This window comes from Anolis sagrei, chromosome 3, assembly GCF_037176765.1.
Source record: "Anolis sagrei isolate rAnoSag1 chromosome 3, rAnoSag1.mat, whole genome shotgun sequence".
Taxonomy (NCBI): Eukaryota; Metazoa; Chordata; class Lepidosauria; order Squamata; family Dactyloidae; genus Anolis; species Anolis sagrei.
The window spans coordinates 142091366-142119137 of NC_090023.1; the positions used below are offsets into that span (position 1 = coordinate 142091366).

Genomic DNA, 27772 nt, shown 5'->3' on the forward strand with positions numbered 1-27772 from the left:
TATCAATACAGCAGGAATACATATATGTCTTCAAAAGATCTGATTTTTCACACAAAGACATTGACCTACCAATGGCTCTCAGAGTCAAATTTCAATTGAAACTTAAGCATATAGGAAGACAAGCAGGCCATACAAAAACCACTGGATAAAAAGTATATCAATGAAGCCTCTTCAAAGCTGTGTGCATTTCTATATTTCTATATTCACAGTACATCATGCTCTGAGTAAGTGACAGATACTTTTTCTTCTATTCTTACAGCATTTGTGAGAGTTTATAGTAATCTCCAGAGAAACAATGTGATTTGAAATTAAAAGTTACCCATATTAAGTAAAATTAATATCCACAAAGAAAATATCATTAGTGCTTCAAATCTGTTTGGAGATATTACCATCCAGGAAAAACATGTAATTGCTGTACTTGTCTAATGTGTTTTAGGGGAAGTAACATCTTTAAAACACAAGCCTGTGTTACTTATAAAATTCCTTATATTAATAAAGGCATTTGTGTGCATTTTATAACAATTAGTGGTTTTCTCTTTCTCGCCAAGTGCAACCATTGCACAGAAAAGCAGAAGAAAAACCCAGAACAGCATTATGTTAGTGTTTTTAAAAAGTAGAAACAGAAATATTTTACTATAGGATCTTATCATAAAGACCGCCGGAATCGCCATGGATTATAGTGAATTTGGCAATGCCTGTTGGAGGGGCGTGGAGAACCCATCACTGGCATGCCGATCCCATAGAGGAAAAGGCTACCATGCAGCTTCCCCCGTTGCTTCTGGTTCAACACAGGAAGTCTTCTATTTTGCTGTCGAATGGGCATACGTTGGTTGCACTATACCAGTGGTTCCCAACTGTGGTCCATGGACCACCAATGGTCCACAAGAACTAAAATATGGTCTGTGGCCTTACCGTTACTACAATGAGAACAACTTACAGTGCTGAGGCTTATTAAATATGGTCCTCTGTGGGTGAGCAGATGGCGACTACTGGATGGCATATGTTCTGTGTCAGAAACTAGAGCTGATGTGGTCTATCCAATGCAATTTTCAGTATCAGAACCCCAAAAGATCAAACCAAATCTGAAGTTGATCAAAAACAGATTTATAACCCTTTTAGTACTAATGTTGGAGAATGGATCCTTCTCAAAAAAAAAAAAAAAAAGGTTGGGAACCACTGCAGTATAGTTTACCCACAAAGCTCTGTGGGTAAACTACGGCTAAACTGGCTTATGCTGCCGAAGTAAGCCCCACCTGAATGAGGTCATTAGTCTGCTTATATGGAGATGGCCACTCATGTTGCTAATGCATTACATGAATGAAAATACAGAATAACACTTTGGAGTGCAGTCATTTAACACCTTTGGACTAGCAGGATATGCATATAATATGCATAGTTGTGCATTTTCTGTCTTTTGGTACTTAGAAGCATCCTGTTATTTTGCTTATTCTTGGTTGCTAGTAAACTTATTCAACTGTGTTTGCTTTATCAATGTCAGAAATGCAACTCCCCCCCCCCCCCTTGCTGAAAATGTCACCATCTCTCGTGCAACAACTCATTTGCAAGTGAGCAACAATAAAACATTAGTACAGGACTGTTCTGGGGATGCTTTTACCTAATTGCAGGGTGCCTGTTTCCATTCAAAGTGTTGCTTGTTTAAATTTTAATAATACTGAATTCTACTTAATTTTTACCTATGAAAGTGCCAATTCATACAAAACTTTATATAGTATTTTAAGGGTGCATCTCGCCATTGATTTATGTAGATTTTAATGATTCTAATGATTTATATCATATTTTAATTGTGTATTTTACATTATATTTTTAAATCTGGCTTTTAATGTATTTATTTGTCTGTTCTATATGTGAAAGATTTATGGTCTAAGCATTAAATAAACTATCTATCGGTGGGTTGCTGTGGGCTTTCCAAGCTGTATGGCCATGTTCCAGAAGCATTCTCTCCTGACATTTTGCCCACATCTCTGGCAAGCATCCTCAGAAGTTGTGAGGTCTGTTGGAAACTAGGTAAGTGAAGTTTATATATCTGTGAAATGTCCAGAGTGGGAGAAATAACTCTTGTCTGTTTGAGGCAACTGTGAATGTTGCAATTGGCCACCTTGTTGAGCATTGAACGGTCTTGCAGCGTCAAAGCCTGGCTGCTCCTTGCCCAGGTGCATCCTTTGTTGGGAGGCATTAGCTGGCCCTGATTGCTTCCTGTCTGATTCTGGCCATGAAAGCCTTTGACAACACAAACTATTCATCTATCATAAGTGGATTATAGCATTATTATTGCAGAGTGTTAACAGGCTCATGATCCTTTTTTACTACCGCATTGCAGGGTTGATTTTGACCTTAACTAAGTATTACTGGAGTTATTTGTGGCAGTTCTCTCGGCAAGCCCTCTGCTGAGCCATCAAAATTAAATACAAAATCATGACCTCGCAAATAGTTTGAGGTCTCCTGCGTAGTGAATCCGACCTACCCTCCTTTTGAAATGGTCAGGATATAATGCTCTGCCAACAAGGTAACCAGGAAGTGAACCTGACGAGCCAGTTCTTTTTTGTTGTCTGAAAGCGGTATCTATTGGCAGGAGCCGCCAGGGGATGGCCTTCTTCTTTGCTGCCTTTAAACTGTGCATGTTGAAAACCAGGCATATGCTAATGATCTGGAAGGGCTAGGAATTTTTCTGTTGCTTAGAAACAGGAGTCTCACAAACCGCATCACAAGAGCTGACTAGAATATCACAGGAGCAGAGTAAGTCACCCTCTCCTAAAACAGATCACCCTTACGTTAAATTCCAGCAGATATTTTTAGACTGTATGGGCTGTGGCAAGTGCGGGCAGAGGAGGAGTGTCATTGCAATCCATGGTTTTGCTTGCAAATGATTCCTTGCAAAAAGAACAGTGGGAAAAGAAGTTTGCTATAGCAGATACAGTATGGGGGCCAGAACTGCCAGGGCCACTCCAATGGGGGTAAGTGACTCAAGGTTTCTCCCAAGTGCCAGCTACAAACACACACTCAGTAAACTAAACAGTTCAAGAAAGCCCTTTTGGAGTAATTTTCTTTGTAAAATACCTTGTGCAGATTGATATTACAAACTCTGTTTTCAAAAGAAATCATGCAAGTGGAAAACTGCTTAGAGATCCAAGTAATTTAATACTACTTTTTAGCAGAAACCATAACCATGCAATTAAGCTGTTAGTTTTAGCCAGCAGAGGCAGGAGGCATAATGATTTCCTTGCTGGATTATGACTCTGGAGACCAGGGTTTGAATCCCATCTGGTCATGAAAACCACTGGGTGCCCTTGGGCAATTCATGCTTTCAGCCTCATAGAAAGGCAGTGCCCTTCACCCACCATCTCGGCAACACATCTTTCCAAGAAGACCCATGATGAAGTCACTCAACAGTATTTATAGTGTTCCTTCAGTTATTGCAGGCGTTACATTCCAGGATCACCCGCGGAAAGTGAAAATCTGCAAAGTAGGGATGCTATATATGTATATTGCTTTCCGAGGTGAGGCAGAAGCGAGGAGAGATTTTAAGGCACTGCACTTTATTGTTTTTGCTAGCTTTCTCTGTTTTGCTTTGCAATCCCTCTTGATTGGCTGCCTCTCTCCCGAAGGGGGGGTGAAATCCCCTTCCACACTCCATCGTTGCCAGGAGGCGGGATTAGAATGCCGCTCTGGGCAACGGCAACCATTCATAAACTGGGAGGCAAAAACCAGCAAAACAGCGAGTCCGCGAAAGGCGAACTGCGAAGTAGCAAGGGAATACTGTATCCAGCAATTGAAAATGGATGACTGGTTGGTTGATGCGGTTCTTCTCTCAGATCAAATTATATATGTAGATCAGGTTTTTGAAAAATGTTGCCGTGTTTGATACTCTGGTGAAGCTTAGGGACCCCTTCTCAGCATTGTACATCTGTAGCTTCCTTAACAGAGGATGTCTAATAACTATAGTAATTTTGAAGTAGCGATGAACTTAATATTTCAAGATATCAGCACCAATGGTTGTGAGATGGTGAAAATATGTGTGATTTCTGATGGTGAGAAAATTGCAGGTACAGTAGAGTCTCATTTAACCGACCTTTGCTTATCCGACATTGTCTTATCCAATGCCCCTAAACAAACAAACAAACAAAAAAACTATAAATCAGTGACAAGAAAAGTCTGCCATCTCATAACCTCTGAGGATACTTGCTATAGATGCAGGCAAAATGTCAGGAGAGAATGCTTCTAGAACATGGCCATATAGTCCGAAACACCTACAACCCAGTGATTCCAGCCATGAAAACCTTTGACAATACAATCTGCCACTTGTTTGGGAGTGTGACTGTACTTGGTCTTGTTGCTCTTAATGATGAGGCACCACAATGCAAAAATTGATTACAACAGGTCCACCATGTGCACGTGCCTAGCCTATTACTCATGTATCAGTCATGTCTCGCCTTTTCTAACTGTCGCTTAGTGCAGCTTGTTATAGTACACGGAACGGTTTGCTGCGTGTTGCTGTGCAGTGTGTATGCACATTTTTTCTGAACTTTGGCCAAGAATGGCAACAAAAAGAAGGAAGGTGTATTGAAGTACCCTTTCTGTCGATTTGTTGGAAAACATGATGTTTATGTGCTTAATTTGTAAAATCGTAACACAATTTGACATTTAATAGGCTTTTCTTAATCTCTCCATTTTATCTGACATTTTGTTTATCCGACGTTCTCCCAGCCGACGTTCTCCATATAATAATAATAAAACTTTATTTATACCCCGCCACCATTTCCCCAAGGGGACTCAGGGCAGCTTACATGAGGCCAAGCCCAACAACACATCAGTAAAAACAAAGCAGCGAGCAAAAAAAACAGTACAATTAATATATGACAGATAAGCAAGATTCTACTGTACTACTATTACTTGAAAAAAGGTTAAATTTCAGTTAGAGAAATTGGTCAATTTGTTTCACCCTATCTTAGTTCATAGACACCCTTAGAACCTTTTGGATGTGATCCAAGGATAAGAACTACTGATGTAGATAATAGGCTTGGTTGATTCCCCCCCCCCCCAAAAAAAACTTGTTTCAGAGATAGGAGGCGCTGTTGTTTCGATTTGGAATTGAGATGAAGGTGAGAAAGGGGGGAGAGCAAGAGCTCAATGTTTTAAAAAAACCTTTTCCTCCCAGGGCCCATCCAGACAGGTCCAAAACACTTTACCTGTCTGGGTTTTTACCGGGGGCATCCAAACAACATGCCTGGGAAAAACAAATTAATTTGGAATAACCTCAGTTATTCCAAATTAATTAAATACCCTGTTAGATCTGGGCCTTCCTTAAAGGGGGGAAGAAACAACAGGGACATCATTGTGGGAGTGTACTACATACCTCTAAGTCAAGAGTGACAACTTTGATGATGCCTTCCCAGAATAGAGTGATGTAGTAGTAATGGGAGATTTGAACTATTCTGATATTTCTTGGAAGACATACTCTGCTAAGAATATCATGTCCAACAAACTTCTGACTTCTCTTGAAGACAGTTTCATGGTCTAGAACAGCAGTTCTCATAATGTGCTCTGGGGAACCACCTCTCGGGTTTCTATTATTATTATTATTATTACAACAAAGGCTGGATGGCAATCTGTTGAGGGTGCTTTGACTGTGTTTTTCTTGCATGGCAGAAGGGGGTTAGACTGGATGGCTTGGGGGTCTTCCACTGACGTGTATGTTGATTAAAATTGTTCTTCATTTTAAATATTTGGGGAGGGGGGTTGCACTGTGTGAATTAGTTTACACAAAACTCTCCATCCATCTTCCACTGGCCCAGCCCATGCCTCAGATAGATCGATAGATAGATAGATAGATAGATAGATAGATAGATAGATAGATAGATGATAGATAGATAGATAGATCACATTTCTTGGGGCTCCACAAGAAACTTTTAGTTCGAAAAGGGCTCCAGGGCTGAAAAAGTTTGAGAACTCCAGGCCTAAAAGGTGGAAAAGGCAACAAGGGAATCATGACCTGGAAATTGGGGTAGAAGCAGTGGATTCCTTGGGCAGGAGTGACCATGTTCTTCTAGAGAAGAAGTGTCAAACTCATTTTCAGCATGGGCCACATCAACCTTCAAAGGACTGTTTGTAACTATGTTGCTCTGTTATTGAAAGCCTTGGTACTGAAAACCTTTATGTGAAAGCCACATAAAATGACACGGTGAGCTAGATTTGGCAGTGAGCCAACAACAAGTCCAAAAGCAGCAGAGGATAGGGTTGCCGCATCCACATTTCATTTTTGTAACTGCCCTTGAGATTTCTTCTAGTGTTATTGGTTTGTTTCACATTTGTTGTTGTTCTTCCAATATTTGAGGAGTATTTTGTGTCTGCAAAGATTATTTTAATTTGTTTTATAGAGATCTGGTCCTTCTTAACAAATTGGAATAAATTTTGTGGAATACCTGTAACATTTTCTGAATTTATAGGCTAACCATTTCCAGGTTTATTTGCTGAATTAAAGTCCTTATATTTCATGTATTTTATCTTTTTCTCAATTTATCCTACAGTCAACTTTGATAATTGTGATTATATCTTTACATTTTGCAATATTTTTGTGTACTTACATTCTTCTTTCAATTTTTCTATTCCTTGAGCAATCTTTTTCTGTTATTCTGCTGTCTCCCCCCCCCCCCAGTCTGATGGTTGTATGAATAAGTTCTCTCATGACCACTTTACTTGCATCCCAGACAGTCATGACTTTCATAACTCTAGCTAAATTATTTTCAAAATATTTCTTTATCCTTTTCTTTGTTTTTTCTACCATTTCTTCTTTTTGTAATATGATTCCATTTAATCTCCAACTGAAAGTTACTTTTTATTCTTCAGTTTCAGAACTATCAGATTATGATCTGAGAAAATTCTTGGTATTTCACTTTTATTATTCTTGTCAGAAATGTTTTTGACAACCAATACATGTCTAGCCCCAAATTATTTATGTCTTTATAAACAAGTTTTTCTTATTCTCCATGTTTTGCTCTCCACTATTATGCATTGGATCAAAAAAGTCTTTAGTAGTTTTCCAGGATTCTGTTTTTATCTTTGTCTGACTTTCTGTTCAATGAAGGAGACAATATTCCAGTCCAATCTCAGACGATGAATCTACCTGATGTGATTGGATTGGACAAGCGTAGTAAAGGAAAGAACAGGCAAATGGTAGGCTACTGCATACGGATTATGGGGAAATGCTAACAGAGAACAGAGAAAAGTCAGAACTACACAACACATTATTTGCCTCGGTCTTCTCTCAAAAAGTCAACAGTGCTCAACTTAGGAGGCAGCAGTAGGAGAAATGCAGCACAGAATAGTTGAGGAGGCAGCACAGAAGTATCTGGCTATTATAAATGATTCAAGGAGCAGTCGAATTGCATCCAAAGGTATTAAAAGAACTGGCAAAAGTAATTTCAGAACCACTGGCAATCATTTTTGAGAATTTTTGGAGAACAGGAGAAGTTCTAGCAGACTGGAAGAAGGAAATATTGTCCCCCTCTTCAAAAAGGAGAAAAAGAGGACTCAAAGAAATATCACCCAGTCAGCATGACATCAAATGCCAGGAAAAATTCTAGAGCAAATTAGTCAGATGGTCTGTAAGTACTTGGAAAGTAGTGGCATGCTTACAAAAAGTCAAGAAGGGCTTCAAACTCAGTAAATTAAGGAAATGCTGTAGATGTAGTATAACTTGATCTTAGTAAGGCTTTCAGCAAGGTCCTCCATGATAAATGTTGGCTAGAGTAGAGCTTAAACTTTTTCCATTCACGACCCCTTTCTGCCTGATAAATTATTATGTTACCCCAGGGAATAGAGGTATATAAAATAAGTATAAAAATCAATCATTTACTGATTGGAAGTCAGCATTTGCAAAGCTTGCTAAACAGGCAGATATCTCTTTTTTGTGGAGTACAGTCTTTTGCAGAATCCACTGTAAACACTGCACATTATTGCTAATGGATTTGCATAAATAGTTGGCAATGAGAAATCTTTTATTGTTGCCATATTTATTGTGATTTCAACATTGATCTCAGGGTTTCACTGTTTAAGAAGCAGTGGGCTAGGTGATGATATTGTTTGATAGATTGGTAATTGGTTGACTGACTAAACCAAACCCAACGGGTGCTTATCAATGGCACCTCTTCATCCTGGAGATAAGTGACTAATGAAGTGCCAAAGGATTCAGCTTTGGACCAATTCTAATCAATATCTTTGTTAATGACTTGAGCAATGTAATAAAGGGCATGTTTATCAGAACTGTAGTTTTGTAGATGACACCCAGAGGATAGGACCTGAATCCCAAATTACCCTAACGGATTAGAGAACTGGACCAAAACTAACAAAATGAATTTGAAAAAAGAATCTTGTAAGGTACTATACTTAGACAGAAGAAACCAAATAAAAACAGTACGTGTGAAAGGGATATAGGAGACCCAGAAGACTACAAGTCAATTGTGTGATATGGCAGCTAAAAAGCCAATGCAATTCTTGGGTACATCAGTAGGGTTATAGGAAAGTAATAATACCTCTCTATTCTGCTTTGGTCAGACCTCACCTGGAGTACTGTGTCCAGTTCTGGGCACCAAAAGTTACAAAGATATTGAGAAATTGGATGGTGTCAAAGAAAGGACAACCAAAATGCTCAAAAGTCTGGAAGCCAAGCCCTATGAGGTGTGATGTATGGAGCTAGGTATATGTAGCTAGAAGAAGGAAAAGTAATGATAGCTATGTTTAAATATTTGAAAGGATGTTATATTGGGGAGGAAGAACACATGTTTATTTTGCTGCTTTAGAAACTAAGACACAAAGCAATGGATTCAAAATGCAGGAAAACATATTCAGTCTAAATTTTGGAACTAATTTTCAGAGGAGTTGTTCAATAGTGGGATAGTGCACTGTGCATTGCGCTTGAGGTTCATTTGTCAAGAGTGCCTTGATTGTACACAAGATGGGATTGGACTAAATTACCATTGTTGCTGCTTCTAACTCCATGATTCCATTATTCTATGTTTACTTAGAGATAAGCCACGAAACTCAAAGGATCTTATTTGCTTGCAAGTATGTTAAGTATGATAACATTTAAAATTGCACACCGTGTCACATTTATCAACAACTTTCTTTAAAAATAAAAAATCAGCAAAAATAGAATAGTAGTACTTTGACAATAAAATCATCCTTCAGAGTGACTGGTTAAATTTAATGCTTAAAGGTGGGAACTAAGATCTGGGGGCGCTAGCTCAGAATGTTATTTAGGGGGGAAAGTGGGTGAGGAGATATCGCCAATACATAAGGAATTCACACAAATCTCACTCATTCCTGAACAAATGTACACCAATCACTCCAAACACTCTTAGGGCTCAAGCAACATGTCTAGATTCTGTGTAAAGAATCACAAGGTGATTTGGCCTCTTGCTGCTTTTGGACTTGTAGGTAGCTCACTGCCGGTGCAATTGTTAACACGGTTTGTAGAACCCAAAGGTTCACAAGTGTCACTCCAGTTAATCCCTTGCACCAAATGGCCTGATGGGCCTATGCACATGCATCCACTGATCTTCTCATTGGTCCCTTCAGACTGCTTTTAGCTGTCTTAGCATTAAAAACAACAACAACAAGAACAACAACAACAACAACACTTACTTTCAGACTGAGCCAAAGCATTGGTGCTAGCTGGGAATGTGTGAGGATGGCTGCACAGACTTTAAAATTATGTAATGTATAAAAATCAAAATGCTATGGGTGCATTTATCTGAGATATGTCTCACCTGCAGAGCACAGCAGCTACTTGAGACTTCAGCCGGCACCTTTAACCTTGGCAGTCTAAATCTAAGGGTGTGTTTAGATTCGTCATTGCCCCCTCCTCTCCTTGTATTTTGTTCTTCAGAAACTACATATTTTGGTGAATGCAGGATACTGTGAATTATTACAAGGCCAGAACAGGAACAGGATTCCAGTGTTTCATTTAAATGAGCTGAAATGTATTATCTTCCATCTGATCACCACATCCATGTACTTGCACATGATTAATGAGTAGTCAAAAAGCCTGAAGGGCTGTAATGAAACCTTCCTAATAGAGAAATGCATTGTAGACAAATCTATATCCTTCTTCAAACAACCATTCATCAACACAGTGATTTGATTCTTCACAATTAAATGCTGAAGTTTTGGATCAGTGGAATCCAGCCAACTGGAACTTGTGTAGTTCTTTGTTCTCTGACAGCTGCAGAAAGTACCACAAATGTATTTGCAAAATGTTCCTCACAGCTTGTCTACCTTAAATTATGAATTTTTCAAAATCAGAGTCCAGCATTTGGCTGTCTGAGTAGGATATAAATATGGATGCCCTCCCTCATAGGCATTCTGTGCCCAATCAAAGTTGCCAAATTTCTAGCATTGTAGTAACTTAAAACTTCAGTTGTCTAGAAATACAGTTTAGGCCAAGAAAAGAGAAATATAAGGTGCTGAAAATAAGGTGTTTGCATTTCACAACTGGAGCTGGTGGGATATTTTGGCATAATAGCAGTTTCAAGAGAACTTATAGAGGAAAACAGAAAAGGAAACAGTTCTTAAATTCCCTCTCCACGGTTGTTGCCACAGGTTATTTATCCATTCTCATTTCTCTTGCACGTTAAGTAAAAAAATACCCTTCCAATTTGGCTCAGAACACTATGTGCGAAAAAGGAATGTTGGGATTATCATTGATCATAAGTTGAACATGAGCCAACAGTGTGATGCTCAGAAAATGGATACTATTGTAGGATCATAGTTAAGACAGGTTAATAGTCTCACCATATTCTGAATTGATCGGGCCTCAGAATTTAGGTAGAATAAGATTGTGAATAAGAGCTGTCAATCAGAGAATATACTCTGAGCTCAGTAGGTATGATCATGTAACAAGTTCATAACAAAGTTTTATTGCTTCTACAACCCAACTCACGACAGAAAGGGAGAATCACATCTTATAGTCAGCTCGCTTAAACATATCACAGATATGATCACCACTAATTGAATTGTTGCCAACACTGTGAACTGCCCTGAGTCCCCTTCGGGGTTAAGAAGGGCAGTATACAAATACGAAAAATAAATAAATTGTGCAAATAAATAAATAAATAAATTTTGAGAGACACATTTGCCCACATTTCAGTTTATCATAACAAATCCTCAGTGTTCCTTCATGATGGGGGTTGGACCAAATGGCCTTTGTGGTCTTTTCCAACTTACAAACACATATAATCATACAATGTGATGACTTGTAGTAAGTTGATTAAGTACTCCAGAGCATGTCAAACATAAAGTATGTTTATGTTTCTAGTGGCAATACAGGCTGTGGATAGAAGATAGGTAATACAATATTTTCATTCAGATGAAAATGAGACATTACCTTAGGTAGGAAAGATGCAGCATGATCTCATCATGACGGAAAGGGAGAATCCCATCTCATAGCCAGCTCACTCAAACATATCACAGATGTGATCACCACTAGGAAAACCATCATAAGGGTGAGAAGTCTTATCATCCAAAGTTGCAAGAGAATAACTAGCTCAACTGCAACTATCCTGGCTTTCCAGAAGACATCAAAATGGATGTTATTTGTGGTGAGGCCAACCAACATGCTATTAAGTAAAGGTAAACGTTTCCCCTTGACATTAAGTTTAGTCGTGCCCAACTATGGGGGGGGGGGTGCTCATCTCCATTTCAAAGCTGAAGAGCTGGCATTGACGCCCATAGACGCCTCCAAGGTCATGTGGCCGGCATGACTGCATGGAGCACCGTTACCTTCAGGCCAGAGTGGTACCTATTGATCTACTCACATTTGCATGTTTTCAAACTGCTAGGTTGGCAGAAGCTGGGGCTAACATCAGGAGCTCACCTTGCTCCCCAGATTAGAACCACTGACCTTTCAGTCAGCAAGTTCAGCAGCTCAGCAGTTTAACCCACTGCACCACCAGGGAATCCATGCCCCCAGGGGCTCCATAACATGCTATTAGCAGGGGTTAAAAGATTATGATGTCCTTGATTGTTCTAGAATCATAGTTAGAAGACACCACAAGACCATCCAGTCCCTACCATGCAGAAACACACAACAAAAGAACTCCTGATAGATGGCCATCCAGCCTTTGTTTAAAAAACTCAGGAGAAGGGGATTCTATCATACTTCAAGGCAGCATATTCCACTGTTGAACAGTTCTTACCAGGAAGTCCTTTCTACTGTTTAATTGGATTTTTTTTCTTGCAATTCAAATGTATTGTGCCATGCCCTGATCTCTAAAGCAGCAGAAAACATGTGTGTTCCCTCCTCAGTTTAAAATCTTTTCAAGTATTTACATGGGGCTATCATGTCCTCTTTTAACTTCCTCTTCTGTAAACTACACATACCCAGATCCTTAAGTCATTCCTCATAGGGCTTGTCTTGTGGCTCCCAAATCTAGACAGTATTCCAGGGGAGGTTTGACCAAAACAGAAATGAGTGATAATTTTACTTCCCTCAATATGAACACTATATTTCCCTTGATGCAACCTAGAATTGCACTGGCATTTTCAGCTACTGCATCATATTGTTAACTCATGTTTGGCTTGGGGTTTACTTAGGCTGGATCTATCTATGCTCTGCTGCCATATAATGAGTTTCAGAATGCAGATTAATTGCATTGAACTGGATTATATGAGTCTACACTGCCATATTAAATAAATATTATATTAAATAAATATAATCCAATGAAGTTAATCTGTATTCTGAAACTGCATTATATGGCAATGTAGTTCCAGCCTAAGATTTCTTTCTTGTTTGCTGTTTCAAACCAGGTGTCATTCGTCCTATACCTATGAATTTTATTTTTCTACCAGTCTAGATGTAGTATCTTACACTTTCCTTGTTGAAATTCATTTTATTACGTTTGTCTAATCCAGGGGTCCTCAAACTAAGGCCCAGGGGCCGGATGTGGCCCTCCAAGGTCATTTACCCAACCCTTTCTCAGGGTCAATCTAAGTCTGAAATGACTTGAAAGCACACAACAACAACAACAACAACAACAACAACAATCCTATTTCATCAGCCAAAAGTAATAATAATAATAATAATAATGATAATGATAATGATAATAAACTTTATTTATACCCCGCCACCATCTCCCCAAGGGACTCGGAGCGGCTTACATGAGGCCAAGCCCAATAAACAAAAGCAATAAACAAAAACAACAAATACAATACAACTAATATAAATCACATATAAACAATAACTAAAAAAAAGTAGGCCCACATTTCCCACTGAAATACTAGGTTTATATATTTTTAAATTGTTCTTCATTTTAATTATTGTATTGTTTTTAAGTGTCTTTTGCACTACAAATAAGATATGTGTAGGAATTCATTCATGTTTTTTTCAAATTATAATCCGGCCCTCCAACAGTTTGAGGGACTGTGACCTGGCCCTCTGTTTAAAACGTTTGAGGACCCCTGGTCTAATCTGTTAAAAACCGTTTGGATTCTGATCCTCTTTTCTGGAGTATTAGCCATCCCTCCCAATTTGGTGTCATCTTCAAATTTGATAAACATGCATGCTGTTCCATTGTCCAAATCGTTGATCCCATTTTTGCCAGGATATATTGGCAGACCACATTGTCTCAGCACCCTGACAACTGGCCTTCATAAATTCCAAATCCTAAATGGCTTGAAGAATCAGAGCCTTGACCTTTAACAACCCCTTAAATGTTTTTCTAATATATTTTGTGGAGGCCAAGGCACTCCTGAAGTAGCAATGGCAAAAGCCCTTGCTATTGAAGGCTCATATTATCATACCATTAAATTTTTGTCTAATCTCCTTCATCCAGTTTGGAACTAATAGGATCATTCCAAGCCTGGCATACAGCCTAATGGATATACCGTAACTGTGGCCACAAATCACAACACAGCTCCGCACCGGCTTCTACCTGGTATCTGCAAAATAGAAATACATCAACTTCATTAATAATGCAGTGACTGAATGCACCTTTGATATGATGAAGACCTTTTTCTCTTTATCCTTTTGATTGACTGCACGGAGTAACACGTGGATGAGGCACCAATTCTAAATGAATATGCTCCAAACCTTGCTTTTGCCATCCCCTTGTGTGTCTAGAATTGAAATTAGCCAGTGGGGAGCAATAACTGTGACAAAACTAGAAACCCCTGTGATTGCCTTTGACTTTAGCATGTATTTGCAAGGCACAGACTAGGTAAAGTGCTGTTTTACTTGAAGCTTGTAGACGGATAATACTGCCCATCCCATTTTGGTCTGTCTGTACAAATAATCACAGAGACACATTGATCATCAATCATTAAATCTCCCTATTTGGGTGCCCTATTTGGGTGCCCTTAATGCTTGGAAAATACCCAGTGTCAGCTGAACTTTCCACCACACTACAATACCAGATATTCTGGTTCTCATAGTTTTTGATTTCAAGGCTATGATTTTGAGTGATACACAATATTGCAGGATGTGTACAATTGAAATTGGCCATTGGTTTGACAAGACCTCAGATGTTCTGAATTGAAAAAAATAGTTTTACCACCCTCAAATATAACTGTCAATTAGAAAGTGCAAGGAACAACCCAATCATCCTAACTATTTCTTCCTTCCAAAGTTCCATATTTCTGGTGGTAACAGATATGGCCTGTGCGTGGCTTCTGGTGCTAGTTGTCTGAGGTGCTCTACCTGCATGCAGGAAAGGACACCAGCTAATTTGTCATCTACTCCTACCATGTGTAGTGCTGTCACCAAAATATAATGCATCAGACAGTGCTGAGTAATTTCCTTGCACCTACATCATTACTCCAAGTGATGTGGATAGCAAGGTGTTAATGACCTGTACCATGTTATCATACCAAAACTGGATGGATGAATTTGCCAATTCATCTGCTCAAATCCCAACTGCTACTAATACCAGGACAGGGATGGGGGGGGGGGGAATCCAAAACCGGAGGTCTCTTGTAACTCCTATCTCATGCCAATTTGGTGGCCACACTTCTGCACACCATCTTCCCCTAATAAAACTTAAAAGCCCAGTGAGCCAGTTGCATCTGAAGACATTTGTAAGGCCTCTGTAATTTTAATTCTTCCCGAAAGGACACACAATTAAGGTTTTCCATAAAGATGCACCACACCCTAAGGTCTACCTTAACTTCCATCCTATTCTATGGTGTGGTTCCTTTAGTTCTTTTCAGCTGCCACATGTCTTCCTTTCCTTTTTCAACCAAACTCCAGTGAATACAAAGAACCCACTATATATATTTCATGAACAAGGTAAAAAGTGAGGAAAAGAAGAATTTATATCCAAAGATGTGACAGAGAAGAAGCCTAAATAACCTACAATTCTTCGGGATAGATAACTACAGAAGAGAGCTGTCTTCTGAGGAGTAATGTGTGGAATCATGTTGGTAGCATCTCAACTTTTGTATGCGGAATTTAGGACCTCATCACATGAAGTCACTTAATGCGGGTGATTGGGGGGGGGGATTTGCCAGGCAACATGGTGAATCTAGTGGACAGCAGGGGAATCCATTGCTCTGTGCCCAACATCTCCCATAGCGCTGCCTTCCCCATCACATGGAAGAAAGCGCCACTGCCCAGCTTCCCCCCGCACTCACCCCATTGCTGGCAAGGAGAACACACGAAGCGTCCCATGTTTTCCTTGTCTCTTCTTAGGATATATTCAGCACAGTTGAAGGACAAAGCCCTGCTGGAAGTAGCTCTTTGTGATCTGTTGGGATCCAGCAAGCTCTGCCCTTGAACTGTGCTGGATGCATTCTATGACAGGTAAAAAAAAAACCCTGTGTGATGAAGTGGTAAGTCAGTGCTCACAGGACTGAAGCAGCAGGGAACAAATAATTTCATAACAACAGCTTTATTGACTGCTAGTCCATTTATGCACACTCTTTAGAGCAGTAACTATGTCTTTACAAAGGCCTATCTGACTATCTAACTCACAATATCTACAAATATGATCTTGCCCATATTTGGAGACATAGAGAGGAGGTCCTTCTCTCTATTCTTCCACCTTCACAGGCACCTTTTGTGGGAACGTAGGATAAAGTCTTCACAGTAGTTGCTTTCAGTCTCTGGAACTCTCTTCCGAGAAACATTGAACAGGATCCCTCCTTGTTATCCTTCTGTAAACAAGTGAAGACTTTTAATTTGTTTCAGCAGGACATCTCAAAGGGAAAGGACCTTTAATGTGCTAAAGTTTCTATATTTCTCTCTTTTCTTTCTAACAGGCATGTTTTTGATAGTTTTAAATGTTTTTTATAATTATTGTATATATGTATGTGTGTGTGTGTGTGTGTGTATATATATATATATATATATATATATATGGATAAACTAGGTTTTTTTGTTTAAAAACTATTTAAAAACGGGGGTCAGCTTATACATGGGTCAGTGGAAATATTGTACCTTAACTCTTATTTTAAAAGGAACCATTCCCTTCTGCGAGTAGCATGGTGAAAAACAAGAGCTTCATCTGTCCCAGGGCCCTTCCACAGCCCTATATTCCAGAATATGAAGGCAGAAAATCCCACATGAGTGTAGACTCAGATAACCCAGTTCAAAGCAGATATTGTGGGATTTTCTGCCTTGATATTCTGGGATATAGGGCTGTGTGGAAGGGCTCCCAGGAGAACCCAAACTTTTTCTTATTATATGTATTTATAACCTGCCTTTTTCTGCCAAAGGAGACTCAGAGCAGCTAACAATAAAAACCTGTGTGCCTAACAACCGCCAGCAAAATTAAATCTGTCTAACCTTAGACAGAGGCTGGATCTACACTACCATGTAATCCATACAGTTAATCTGCATTCTGAAACTGGATTATATGACAGTATAGATTCAGCCAGAGTGGAAGACAGCTATCCCAGAAAGTTAATTTTGGTTATCATGAAAAGGCAGCACATTGTTAGTGATTTAGTACATTATTATTGGAGGGAGAGCAGCATTTACACATTTTCTGATTTAGGTGCAAAAATAACTTGGAAGAGTTTTGGTACATGACCAGAGTTGGGTTGGTGAAGAATTGCTGTTGTCTCTCTCTTAGCTATGTCTGTTTCCCTCAGACTGGATGAAGAATGTATACATATTGAAAAATATGTCCAATTGTATTATATAGAATAGCATTCTGAAAATGTTTGCTTTTGTATTGTATTATATTTGATAATTGTGTGCTGTTAAGCTGATATGAGCATGTTTATAGAAGCCTGATTAATTTATAGAGAGAGCTCTTGCTTATTCACTCCTTTTTTTTGAATGATATAGAAAGGGCAGGAATGTCTTGGCTTTCTAACAAGCATTTGTGACTTTCAGGAAGAAAGATTGACCTGCATATATTTAATTTTGTTCTGTATCTATGTGTATGTTTTAATTAAGGCTCAACATCGAAGCTGCAGCAGACCTCACAAGAACTCCTTCATCAGCTGTTTTCCATTTATCTCTTCTCAACTACATTACTTTAACTGAGAATGGCCAAGGGAAAGGGAAAAGCAAAAGCCCTCAAAGGGAAAAAGATCACTCTTAAAGTCGCTAAGACTTGCATCAAAGTAACTTTTGATGGGAAGTTTCGCCTTGATCTCAGCAAAATGGGTCTCACAACGTTCCCCAAATGCATCCTTAAACTGGCTGATGTGGACGAATTAGACCTCAGCAGAAACATGATCAAGAAAATCCCAGACTCAATTGAAAAATTTGAAAATCTACGTTGGCTGGATTTGCATAGCAACCAAATCGACAGACTACCAGAAACAATAGGAAATCTACAGAACCTTGTTTTTCTGAACCTCTGCAACAACAAACTCACAGCTCGGAGCTTGCCAGTGGAGCTAAACCAGCTCAAGATCCTGCGAAACCTTAATCTTGGCCTAAATCATATTGACAATCTCCCAACCACTCTGGGGGCTTTAAAAGAACTTCAAGAAGTTGGAGTATTTGACAACTTGCTGACTACCATCCCAAATAGTATTGCAAAACTCCCCAAACTCAAGAAGTTGAATGCCAAAAGAAATCCCTTCCCTGGGCCCACAGAAGAAGAACTCTTTATTGACAGTATCAAGCGACTTGAGACACTTTACCTGGTGGAAGACAAAGACCTTTGCGCACCATGCTTGAGAAAATGTCAGGAGGAGAGAGACAAGTTGAATAAACTGAAGAATACAGTGCCTGCATCTCTTAGAAAGCCAAATTTTTCAAACCTCATGGCACCCAATTCCCTGGCAAAGGAGAATCAACAAGAATGGAGGTCAAGTGGATCATAGTTGTTATCCATAGATGCATGGCCATTCATGAGGTAAGGGCACAGCATGGCAACCTTGCTTCTAAGATTTGTGATCGCAAGCAATAAAACTGCTCTTGACCACATAGCAGTCTATGTAATTATTTTTCAAACCATCAAATATGAAGGCAGGTATATTACTAAAATGTGAACCATGTTCATTTAAAGGAGATGAAAAGAGATTGACCCTTGCTTTTGCCAGCTAGGAGTGGGCAAGGATTAGGACAACACTGACATGGAGCTTACAGTGTGTAGACTGCAAAACATCTTTTATCTGGCTCTAACTGCAAGCAGGAAGGTATAGCTGACAGTTTGAATTGTGGTAGTATTCTGAGAACTTGCTTTTCCCATGCTTTCTGGCTCAGGACTCTTCCACGCAGCCCTATATCCCAGAATATCAAGGCAGGAAATCCCACGTTATCTGAGTGTGGACTCAGATAACCCAGTTCAAAGTAGATATTGTGGGATTTTCCGCCTTGATATTCTCGGTTATAGGGCTGTGTAGAAGGGCCTTCAGAGAGGATTTTTCTGTTTTTTGTGGTTTGATGCTGGATGGCAATTCTTGTCCATTCAGCACCAAAATAAACCAACCTTGTCTTCTACATATAGAGACTCAAACTAGCTGTTCAGTGGCCAAACAGCATTGGGTGCTAAAAGTAACTCATCCATCCAGACACTGTACACAAAGTCAGGAACATGATCACCATGTCACCCAAAATTAGGGGTGCTCCTGATTTGATTAGGTAAAAGTGGAAAGGAAATATTTTACTTCCCAATAGTCCCAAGTCAGAGACATCTTGCTGTTTCTGAAGTGTGGATTTTTCCTATGATTCCCAAGTTGATTGGCATGCAAATTATTCCACAATTCCCTATGTAGAGACACGTCAAAACACCCAAGTTAACATGTGATGGGAATCCCCCCTTGCCCATTTGTAAATAAAATGATGATGTCATCATGGAAGGAGGAGCCAAAATGGGCAGAATCTATTCCTTTCGGTTGCTATTATCGTTTTGGGACTGAGGAAGTATACAAAGAGAGAAGTTTAAAAAATAAGAAAAGAAAGAAAACAGAAGGGACAGTAAGGGAAACAATTTTTACCATGTGATGACAAATAGAACAGATAAATCTTAAAGAAATCCAAGAGAAAGATTAGGTGTGATGGAAGTAGGACAATCTTCCATTTAATTTCCAAACAGGATATGGTAAAGCTTAAGAGAAAACCAACTCTCCCAAATGCTTGACTTATCCTGTGGGATGAAGTCCATAGAGTGCATGTACACTGAAGGATTAATACCATTTGATCCCACTTTAACTGCCATGGCTCGATGTTGTGGAATTGTGGGATTTATAGTTTAGTGAGGCACCAGCAAAGAAGTCAAAAGATCTTGCAAATTCAATAGCATTAAGCCATGGCCATTAAAGTAGGGTCAAGCTGCATTAATTATACAGTGTAGATGCACGCATAATAGCACACCAGCTTGTAAAGCCAAGCACATGCAGACTAAATATCATAGCATTGGAAGAGACTACAAGGGCTGTTCCTTCCATCCAAACAATATAACAATTGGTGAACACTTGTTATGTTCAGCCCTTCAACCAAATACCACCTAACAGTAGCACTTTCTAACTCACAATTAATCAGCTTGTCTGCAAAAAAGTCATGGGGGACCTTTTAAATACCTTTAATAATCTTGTAAATCTATACTTTAAGAACACTTCATTGTCTTTTGGAAGGTAAAAGGTCACACTTTATTTAGCTTAGTTTAATGAGAACAACACAGAATAAGGAGTGCTTGGTTCCTAATAATCAAGAATACAGGGTGTTGGCAATTTCAGTGGAGACCACAGAGATTCAGCAATTGAGGTAAGGAAACATCCTCAGGGATAAAAGCAGATTATATTGGGAAAACCCTGTGGTGTTTCCTAAAATCCATTTTGTGTTCTGTATGTATTCTCAGGGTATTGTGAAGCAATTATACTAACTACCTTATGGTCATTCCCTGAGGTCTGAGGTAGAGTTGTGCATGGATCTGTTTTCCTTCAGTACCCTTGTTTCCTTCAGCACCTTCAGGACAACAAAACGGGAAGGGCCCTCCCAGTACAAAAAAACTCGCCTGACACAAAAGTAAGTGGGAGCCGATCTTGGCTCCTCCTCTGCTTTTCGGGAGCACATGGGCGCTCCATGTGCTCTTCTAATGGGGGCTCCCTGGGAACTCTGATGCTTTGAATGCTTTGAATCCAGGTCTTAATTAAGGATATGTGTTGAACCCCAGGCCTGGAGCCACCTATGACCATAGCACCACACAAGAGTACAGAATTTAATCAAACAGTTTATTGTAAACAAACATATATAAACATATACAAAAAAGCAGGACTAAAGAAAATAGAGGAATAATCCCAAAAAGACTTAGCAATAAATGATATCCACACAGGAATCCAACTGTCTCAAAAACAGCCAAATTTAACACAGTCCAGGAATAGCCAAAAATCACAAGTACAGCATAAATGCATAAACAAAAGGTATACTTAGAAAAAGCTGAGCAGAAATCATAAAACAATTATATAGAAAACTTCCAGGATACTTGAATCCAAAACCAGGACTTGATTGACTTGACACAGGGACCAAAGAATTCAGGCCTTGCTTCTCCCTTGAAAGCCAACGTTGCCTGAACTAATTCTAAGGTAAACAGCAGGCTGGTTTTGTGTGTGTATGTGTGTGTGTGTATGTGTGTCAGGAGCGACTTGAGAAACTGCAAGTTGCTTCTGGTGTGAAAGAATTGACCGCCTGCAAGGACGCTGCCTGCATCTGAATGCCTCTCCTCTAGAGTAGAAACAGGTAACAAGCCTCCTTAAAAGCGCGGTCTGCCTGCAACGAGCTGAGCGCCTCTCCTCTAGAGTAGAAAAACAACTTATCTACCATGCATTCTGCATCAAACAGCCATATTTTGCAGCCTTAGTATTTTTATCTGCTGCTGTTATTAGACAACAGCTAACTTTTGGGACAATTTGTTAGTAGACGTCTAAGACTCCATCTACACAGCCCTAAAATTTAGGCTGGGAAACAGATTAGCCTGAAGATCGTCCGTGAAGATCCAGACCGTTGGAGGTATACGGACTCACTTTGAAGACTCTACTCTTGGAAGGCAATAATACTCAGCCTCAAGAGACAGCCTGATGGTGATGACCTGCTAAGTTTGCTATTTTTGCTTCATGGTCACTTCATTTGCTCAAATTGATATAATGATTCTTAGTTATGTCCGCTGAAGTCACATGCATTGTGTTGGTATATAAAGTCTAAATTGTTTAAATCCCTGTTGATTATATTTATTGTCAGGTATATTTTAGAAGTTGCTCGCTAAATCTAATGGTCAATAGAGGCTGGTACCACATATCTCCCTAACTAGACACCTGCTGATAATGGACAGGATGACTTGTGGATTTGTTTTGACAGCACTTTTCTACCCAAGGTGTTTCTCGTGTGAAAGGTGTCAGGGGTTCTATGCAGTCATAAAATTCCCTGTTAGAGTGGAAGGGACTCTATTAGCTCCAGTTAAGGAGCCAGATACCTTCAGGTAGCTGTAGTGTATCTTCTCCAGGAACAAGAACACACAAACAAAGTTGTTCTTTCCTAAAAGAAGGGTTTTTTCTTTAGTTACAGCAGTATAAACACAGTACGTACAATCTCTCTTTGAAATCCTCCAACACCATCCACATCAACCCTCATCAACCTAACACAGGGTTACTAAAACCTATATACTATAGTCTCCGTAATAGCTACCATACCCCATTCATTTTTGAGACAGCAAAGGCTTGTAGTTAACCATCTTTTCATACTTTGGGAGTTGGCAGGAGATCATTAATAGGGGAAAATATACGTTTATACAGAAATATTTTTTTTGCCTGTATTAATTTGTACTGGCAGAAGTTATTTTGCAATCAAAAACCCACCATCTGAGATTCTCCTGCCAATTCTATTGAAATAAAGGGCACCAAACTAACACTTCCTCAACCTTCTTAGACTTCCTTACAACTGGGTAACTAAATATGTTATAGCCCTTGAGGTATGATGGATTAATTTTGTGTGTCAAAGTCTCTTGCAGGTAAATATTTTTGCAGAGTTCCAATAAATCCCTTTCTGCCATTTTATTTTGCATGCTTCCAAGTTCCAGGAAATTATATAAAATTCTCTTTGTATTGTATCTAGTCAATGCCAAGTTTTGGAAATGTTCTGAATGCCTCAAAATGAATATTTTGGCATATTTTCTCTACTCTATTCTCTGACATTAGGGCTGTGATGATTTCTCACATTTCTGGAGGACTTACTTTAGTGATAAATTGCTGTTTTGACCCACTGAAATGTTTTGCAGTTGAGTGCCAATATTTTTGTTTATGTTTCCTTGTGTGTTCAATTCCAATTCAAAGTTATTTTTATGTGTAACAAAGAGAGGTCCCATCTACACTACCACTTAGATCAATGGTTGTCAATCTTCTTAATGCCGCGACCCCTTAATGCAGGTTCTCATGTTGTGGTGACCCCCAACCATAAAATTATTTTTGTTGCTACTTCATAACTGTAATTTTGCTACTGTTACAAATTGTAATGTAAATATCTGATATGCAGGCTGTGTTTTCATTATTACACATTGAACATAATTAAAGCATATTGATTAATCACAAAAACAATATGTTTGGGAAAGTATGGACAACGGATGATGGGATTTGCAGTACCTTCAACCGATTCAGCTCTGACTTCCACAGATGACTGAGACCCCCATGAATGACAGACGTGCAGTATTCTTTCATGTTTTTTTATTTGATTGTCCAATAGTCCTGTTATTGAAAAAAATGTCCCCTCTTGATTAAACATAAACAAAGAGATATAAAAAATGATTTAATTTTTATTTTTTTATTTTCTCAGGTTTTGCTATGTCAAAGTGGCGCCCAGCTTCAATTGCTATATTAATTGTCAGCTATATTTCCTCCTGTAAATGAAATCCACTTTTATGAAATTATATAAATTGTATGGAATTAAATGGAATCAAATCTTTAAAAGTGGAACTGGAACTATAAATGTATAAATCTGTTTTACTTAATCCCCTGCCTGGGGACCGAAAACGGCTAAGCTAGATAATGTATGTACGCCCAAACCCCAAACTAGTTTGAGGGGATTTCCTTTGTGTATATGCAAACTGCAACTCACCTTTCATAAATACATCACCTCAGGGGGTCTGGACAGGAAATGTGCCCACATCCCCCAATTCCAGGCTGGTACTTTTTCTATCTCTATACTGACAAGCCCTTTTAACAAAAAGAGGCTTGCCTACATTTTCAAAGCTGCTCACATATTTCCTTGAGAATCACTCATAAATATATACAGTTCCCCCCATAATTTGCATTAAAAGTCATTGTGTTCTATGAGCTCCTTCCTTTATATTTACCGGAATGGACATTTAAATCAATCACGGAGCTATTTACCTTTTTCATTGACATATTCCTGGGATCGCACCTCTCTTGAGGACGGATCTCTAAACGGGTTTGGACTTTGAATCCACCAACCACAGCTGCTACTTTTTCCCTGCCATGAGGGAACCTCCTTCAGACAGTGATGTTAGGAAGGTTCCCCAGCCAACAGGAACCCAGATCAATAGTGGACCAGCTTTTCTGTCCATCAGGGGAGGGCATGGGCATTTTGAATCTTCTCTACTTCTCTTATGTCAGTTCTTTTAGCGTGGAGACTCTGTACTGACATCCTATCTGGTCAGATTTAATCTGTTTGTTACCATCAAACCCAGTTGGTGTCTTCAATCTGGCACATTGGCAGTAGTGAAGTGTGCCAGGCTTGAAACTGCTTTTCGTAGTTAGCTGAAATCACTCTTCTGTCCTAGTAATATAAGTTCTGTCTTAAAGTTGATTCTTGACTTAAGGATTTTTTGGATTACACCACAAATTTGTCTCCAGAATTTTTAGCCTTTTTACAGGACCACCACATATGATAGTAGGAGCCTTCATGGACTTCACACTTCCAACATTTATTATTTGCACCTTTATGCATTTTTAATATTTTTGGAAGGTTAAATGCCATCTAAATATCATTTAATAGTAATTATCCTTAAGATTATTTGCTAGTATAAATTTTAGTCCCCTCTGCTACATTTTCCCACTTCTCTAGTTCTATATTATAGCCAAATGTCTGTGTCAATTTAGTCATACATTCTTTAATTACTTCTTCTTCCATTTCTATTTTCCACAGACACATAGATTTTATCAATTAAGTGGTTATCATTCACACATAATTGTAACTCAAATACACTTCTACTTAGTTCATAGCCAAACAGTTTTAAATCCATTTTATATCTTTCCTGCAAGTTATATTCCACCCCTCTGCCATCAGCTCTTCACTTGTTTTGAAATTAATTTGGCTATTTTATTTATTAATTTATTTTGCCACATTTATATACCCCCTTTCTCAGCCCTAAGGTGTCTTAAGATGGTTTACAGTCCAATTTAAATAAATCTTTTATTATATATTTTTTCTCAATTCTATGAAGTGCCTCCTGTACTGAAATTCATAATGGTGTTTTGGTTCATTTATATTTACTCCAAATTCTCAACAGAGCTCTCCTCATATAATAGTTTCCAAAGTCTGCATTTTTGTAGCATTGTCATACCATAAATATGCATGTGAACCAAATCTCAGATTGTGCCCCTCTAAATTTAACAAGTTCTGATCTCTCAACATTATCCAGTCCTTTATTCATGTGAGACAGCAAAATGAAAAATACATTTTAAAATTTGGTAATCCTAAACCTTCTCTTTTCTTGTTGTCTCGACAGGCAGCTCTTTGGGCTCAGGTAGCCCAGTGACAAGGGATGGCTGTCCCCTTGAATACTTGGTACATTAACAGCACCAACAATCTTGTTTTCTGTATTTCTTAACTGGTTTAGATACCCAACGATGCCTGGATTAGTTCTCTGGTAATTTGTAACACTATTTATTTGAAAAACTAATTGGATTTTATGAATGCCCCCATTAAGAAAATGCATAAAATATGAGTGGACTACATACTCACACCATGCCAAGTTAATTACCCTCAAATCCCACCATGTTGGGTCCGTGTGGCAAGTGTGGTCGAGATCCACCACTGGAGGGGTTCACAGTGCTCTCTGGGTGCAGGGTGAGCTGCAACTCCCATCATGCTGAGTCAGTTCCCTAAGCTCTTCCAGCATTTGCTGTTGGTCATGGGGGATATGTGTGTCATGTTTAGCCCAGATCCATCATCAGTGTGGTTCACAGTGCTCTCTAGATACAGGATGAACTACAACTTCCATCATGCTGGTTCAGTTCCCCCAAACCCTTCCAGTATGTCATCATTGGGGGTCTGTGTGCCAAGTGTGGTCCAGATCCATCATTAGTGGGGGTCTTTGATTGTGGGTGAACTACAATTCCCAAAATTGTGGGTCAACCCCCCCCATTCCCCCAACTGTCCTTTTTAGTATAAAAAGTCTATTAGATGATGATTGAAAAGCAGAAGATTAATGAGATACCCAAATGTCAGAAGATTGAAAAATTACATCTAAATACTGAATCAGTCTAACTTGTTCTGTTTTGTCAGCTATAATGCATTTAGTCAATGAGAGCCTCTTGATAACAATCATAAATTCATTTTGCTGAAATTAATGGTCAACATGTTTCATTACTATAGCATATAAACACTCTTGACTCTTTCGAAATTTGATTTAGGTCCATTTTAATCCATGCAAAAAAGGCAGCATTGTATGCAAACAGGAATCGAGGGATACTGGCTGTGTCTAGTTTTGGAAAATATAAATCTTCTGAAATGAAAAACATGGAAATATCATTAAGATACAGATTGAGTACATGAGTGCATGGCTACAATCTACACGGTATCTCATGTGCACTGTGGTACTCTGATAAGTGATCTTGGAGTCCTTGTGGACAACAAATTAAACATGAGCCAATAATGTGATGCTGCAGCTAAAAAAGCCAATGGGATTTTGGCCTGCATCAATAAGATTATAGTATCTAGATCCAGGGAAGTCATACTACCCTTCTATTTTGCCTTGGTCAAACCACAACTAGAATACTGTGTCCAATTCTGGGCACCACAATTGAAGAGAGATATTGACAAGCTGGAAAGTGTCCAGAAGAGAGCGACTAAAATGATCAAGGGTCTGGAGAACAAGCCCTATGAGAAGTGGCTTAAAGAGCTGGGCATGTTTAGCCTGCAGAAGAGAAGACTAGGAAGAGACATGATAGCCATGTGTGAATATGTGAGGGGAAGTCATAAAGAGGAGGGAGCAAGCTTGTATTCTGCTGCCCTGGAGACTAGGACGCAGAGCAATGGCTTCAAACTACAGCAAAGGAGATCCCACCTGAACTTTCTGACTGTGGGAGCTGCTCAGCAGTGGAACTCTCCATCCTGAAGTGTGGTGGAGGCTCCTTCTATGGAGGCTTTTAAACAGAGGCTGGATGGCCATCTGTTGATGGTGCTTTGAACGCGATTGTCTGCTTCTTGGCAGGGGGTTGGACTGGATGGCCCACGAGGTCTCTTCCAACTCTAGGATTCTATTCTATAATAATGAACCAGAAGCAATAGAAGAAAGAAGTTTAGCTTACAATCTTCTCTGGATGTCAAATGAATATGTGATTTCAAATATATCTTAATAACATAGAAACAACCCCTGAGTAGCCATTGGCATTTCTCAAATAGGTGGCTTAAAACTACACATAGCTGATATAAGTCTCCTTCCCTTCTCTCTTTTTGTTTTTATTTTGTTGTCTTTGTTTGCTATTTACTTTTCATCCAAACTTTTTTCTTCTTCTTCACAGGATATGTTGATAAAGGATAAATGCATTTGCCTAAAGAGCAATCTGGCCTATCAAAAGTGATCTATGCAGCATCCGAACACAGCCAAGGCATTTCATCAGGCTGAATTGGCATTTCAACCCCAGAAAAACATCTATTACTATCAACTTGGCATTTCCTAAGGCACACTGAAGCAAAACCCTTCTATCAATGAATACACACACACACACACACACACACACATACTATTTACATATTTTTTTGGCTATGTAAATTATGCTGCAAAGCTCAACCATTTCTCCCAGTTAGTGGTCTTAGCAATATTGAGTCCAACAAGCGTCATAGCCATGAGATAAACGAATTAGCACTGTAAAAGTATCCCCACTGAGAGCATAGTATTGTTACCCAATGAAGCAGTGGAAAAATTGTAATTAACATAGATTAACTAGACTTGCCTTAAAAAAAAAAGAACAAGTTCATTGTTTGCCAGAATAATTATTCAGTGATGACATGACATTATTGCAAAATTACATATTTCTTTGGAAAATGAACATTGAATTGCTTGATTTACTTGTGCATAAAAAGAATTAAAGTGTCATTATGTCATACCAATTTTGTTGGTACAAAAACTCCATG

The 27772-nt window shown here is 39.0% G+C and overlaps 1 protein-coding gene across 1 annotated transcript; it reads left to right on the forward strand.

Annotated features, from left to right (window-relative positions):
• Window positions 1–2842: 2842 nt before the first annotated feature.
• On the forward strand, window positions 2843–27734 carry LRRC18 (leucine rich repeat containing 18). The gene is made up of 3 exons (XM_067466316.1): window positions 2843–2972; window positions 17411–18323; window positions 27160–27734. The coding sequence occupies exon 2, from the start codon at window positions 17503–17505 to the stop codon at window positions 18289–18291; it is 789 nt and encodes a 262-aa protein (XP_067322417.1). The 5' UTR covers window positions 2843–2972; window positions 17411–17502; the 3' UTR covers window positions 18292–18323; window positions 27160–27734.
• The last annotated feature ends 38 nt before the right edge of the window (window positions 27735–27772 follow it).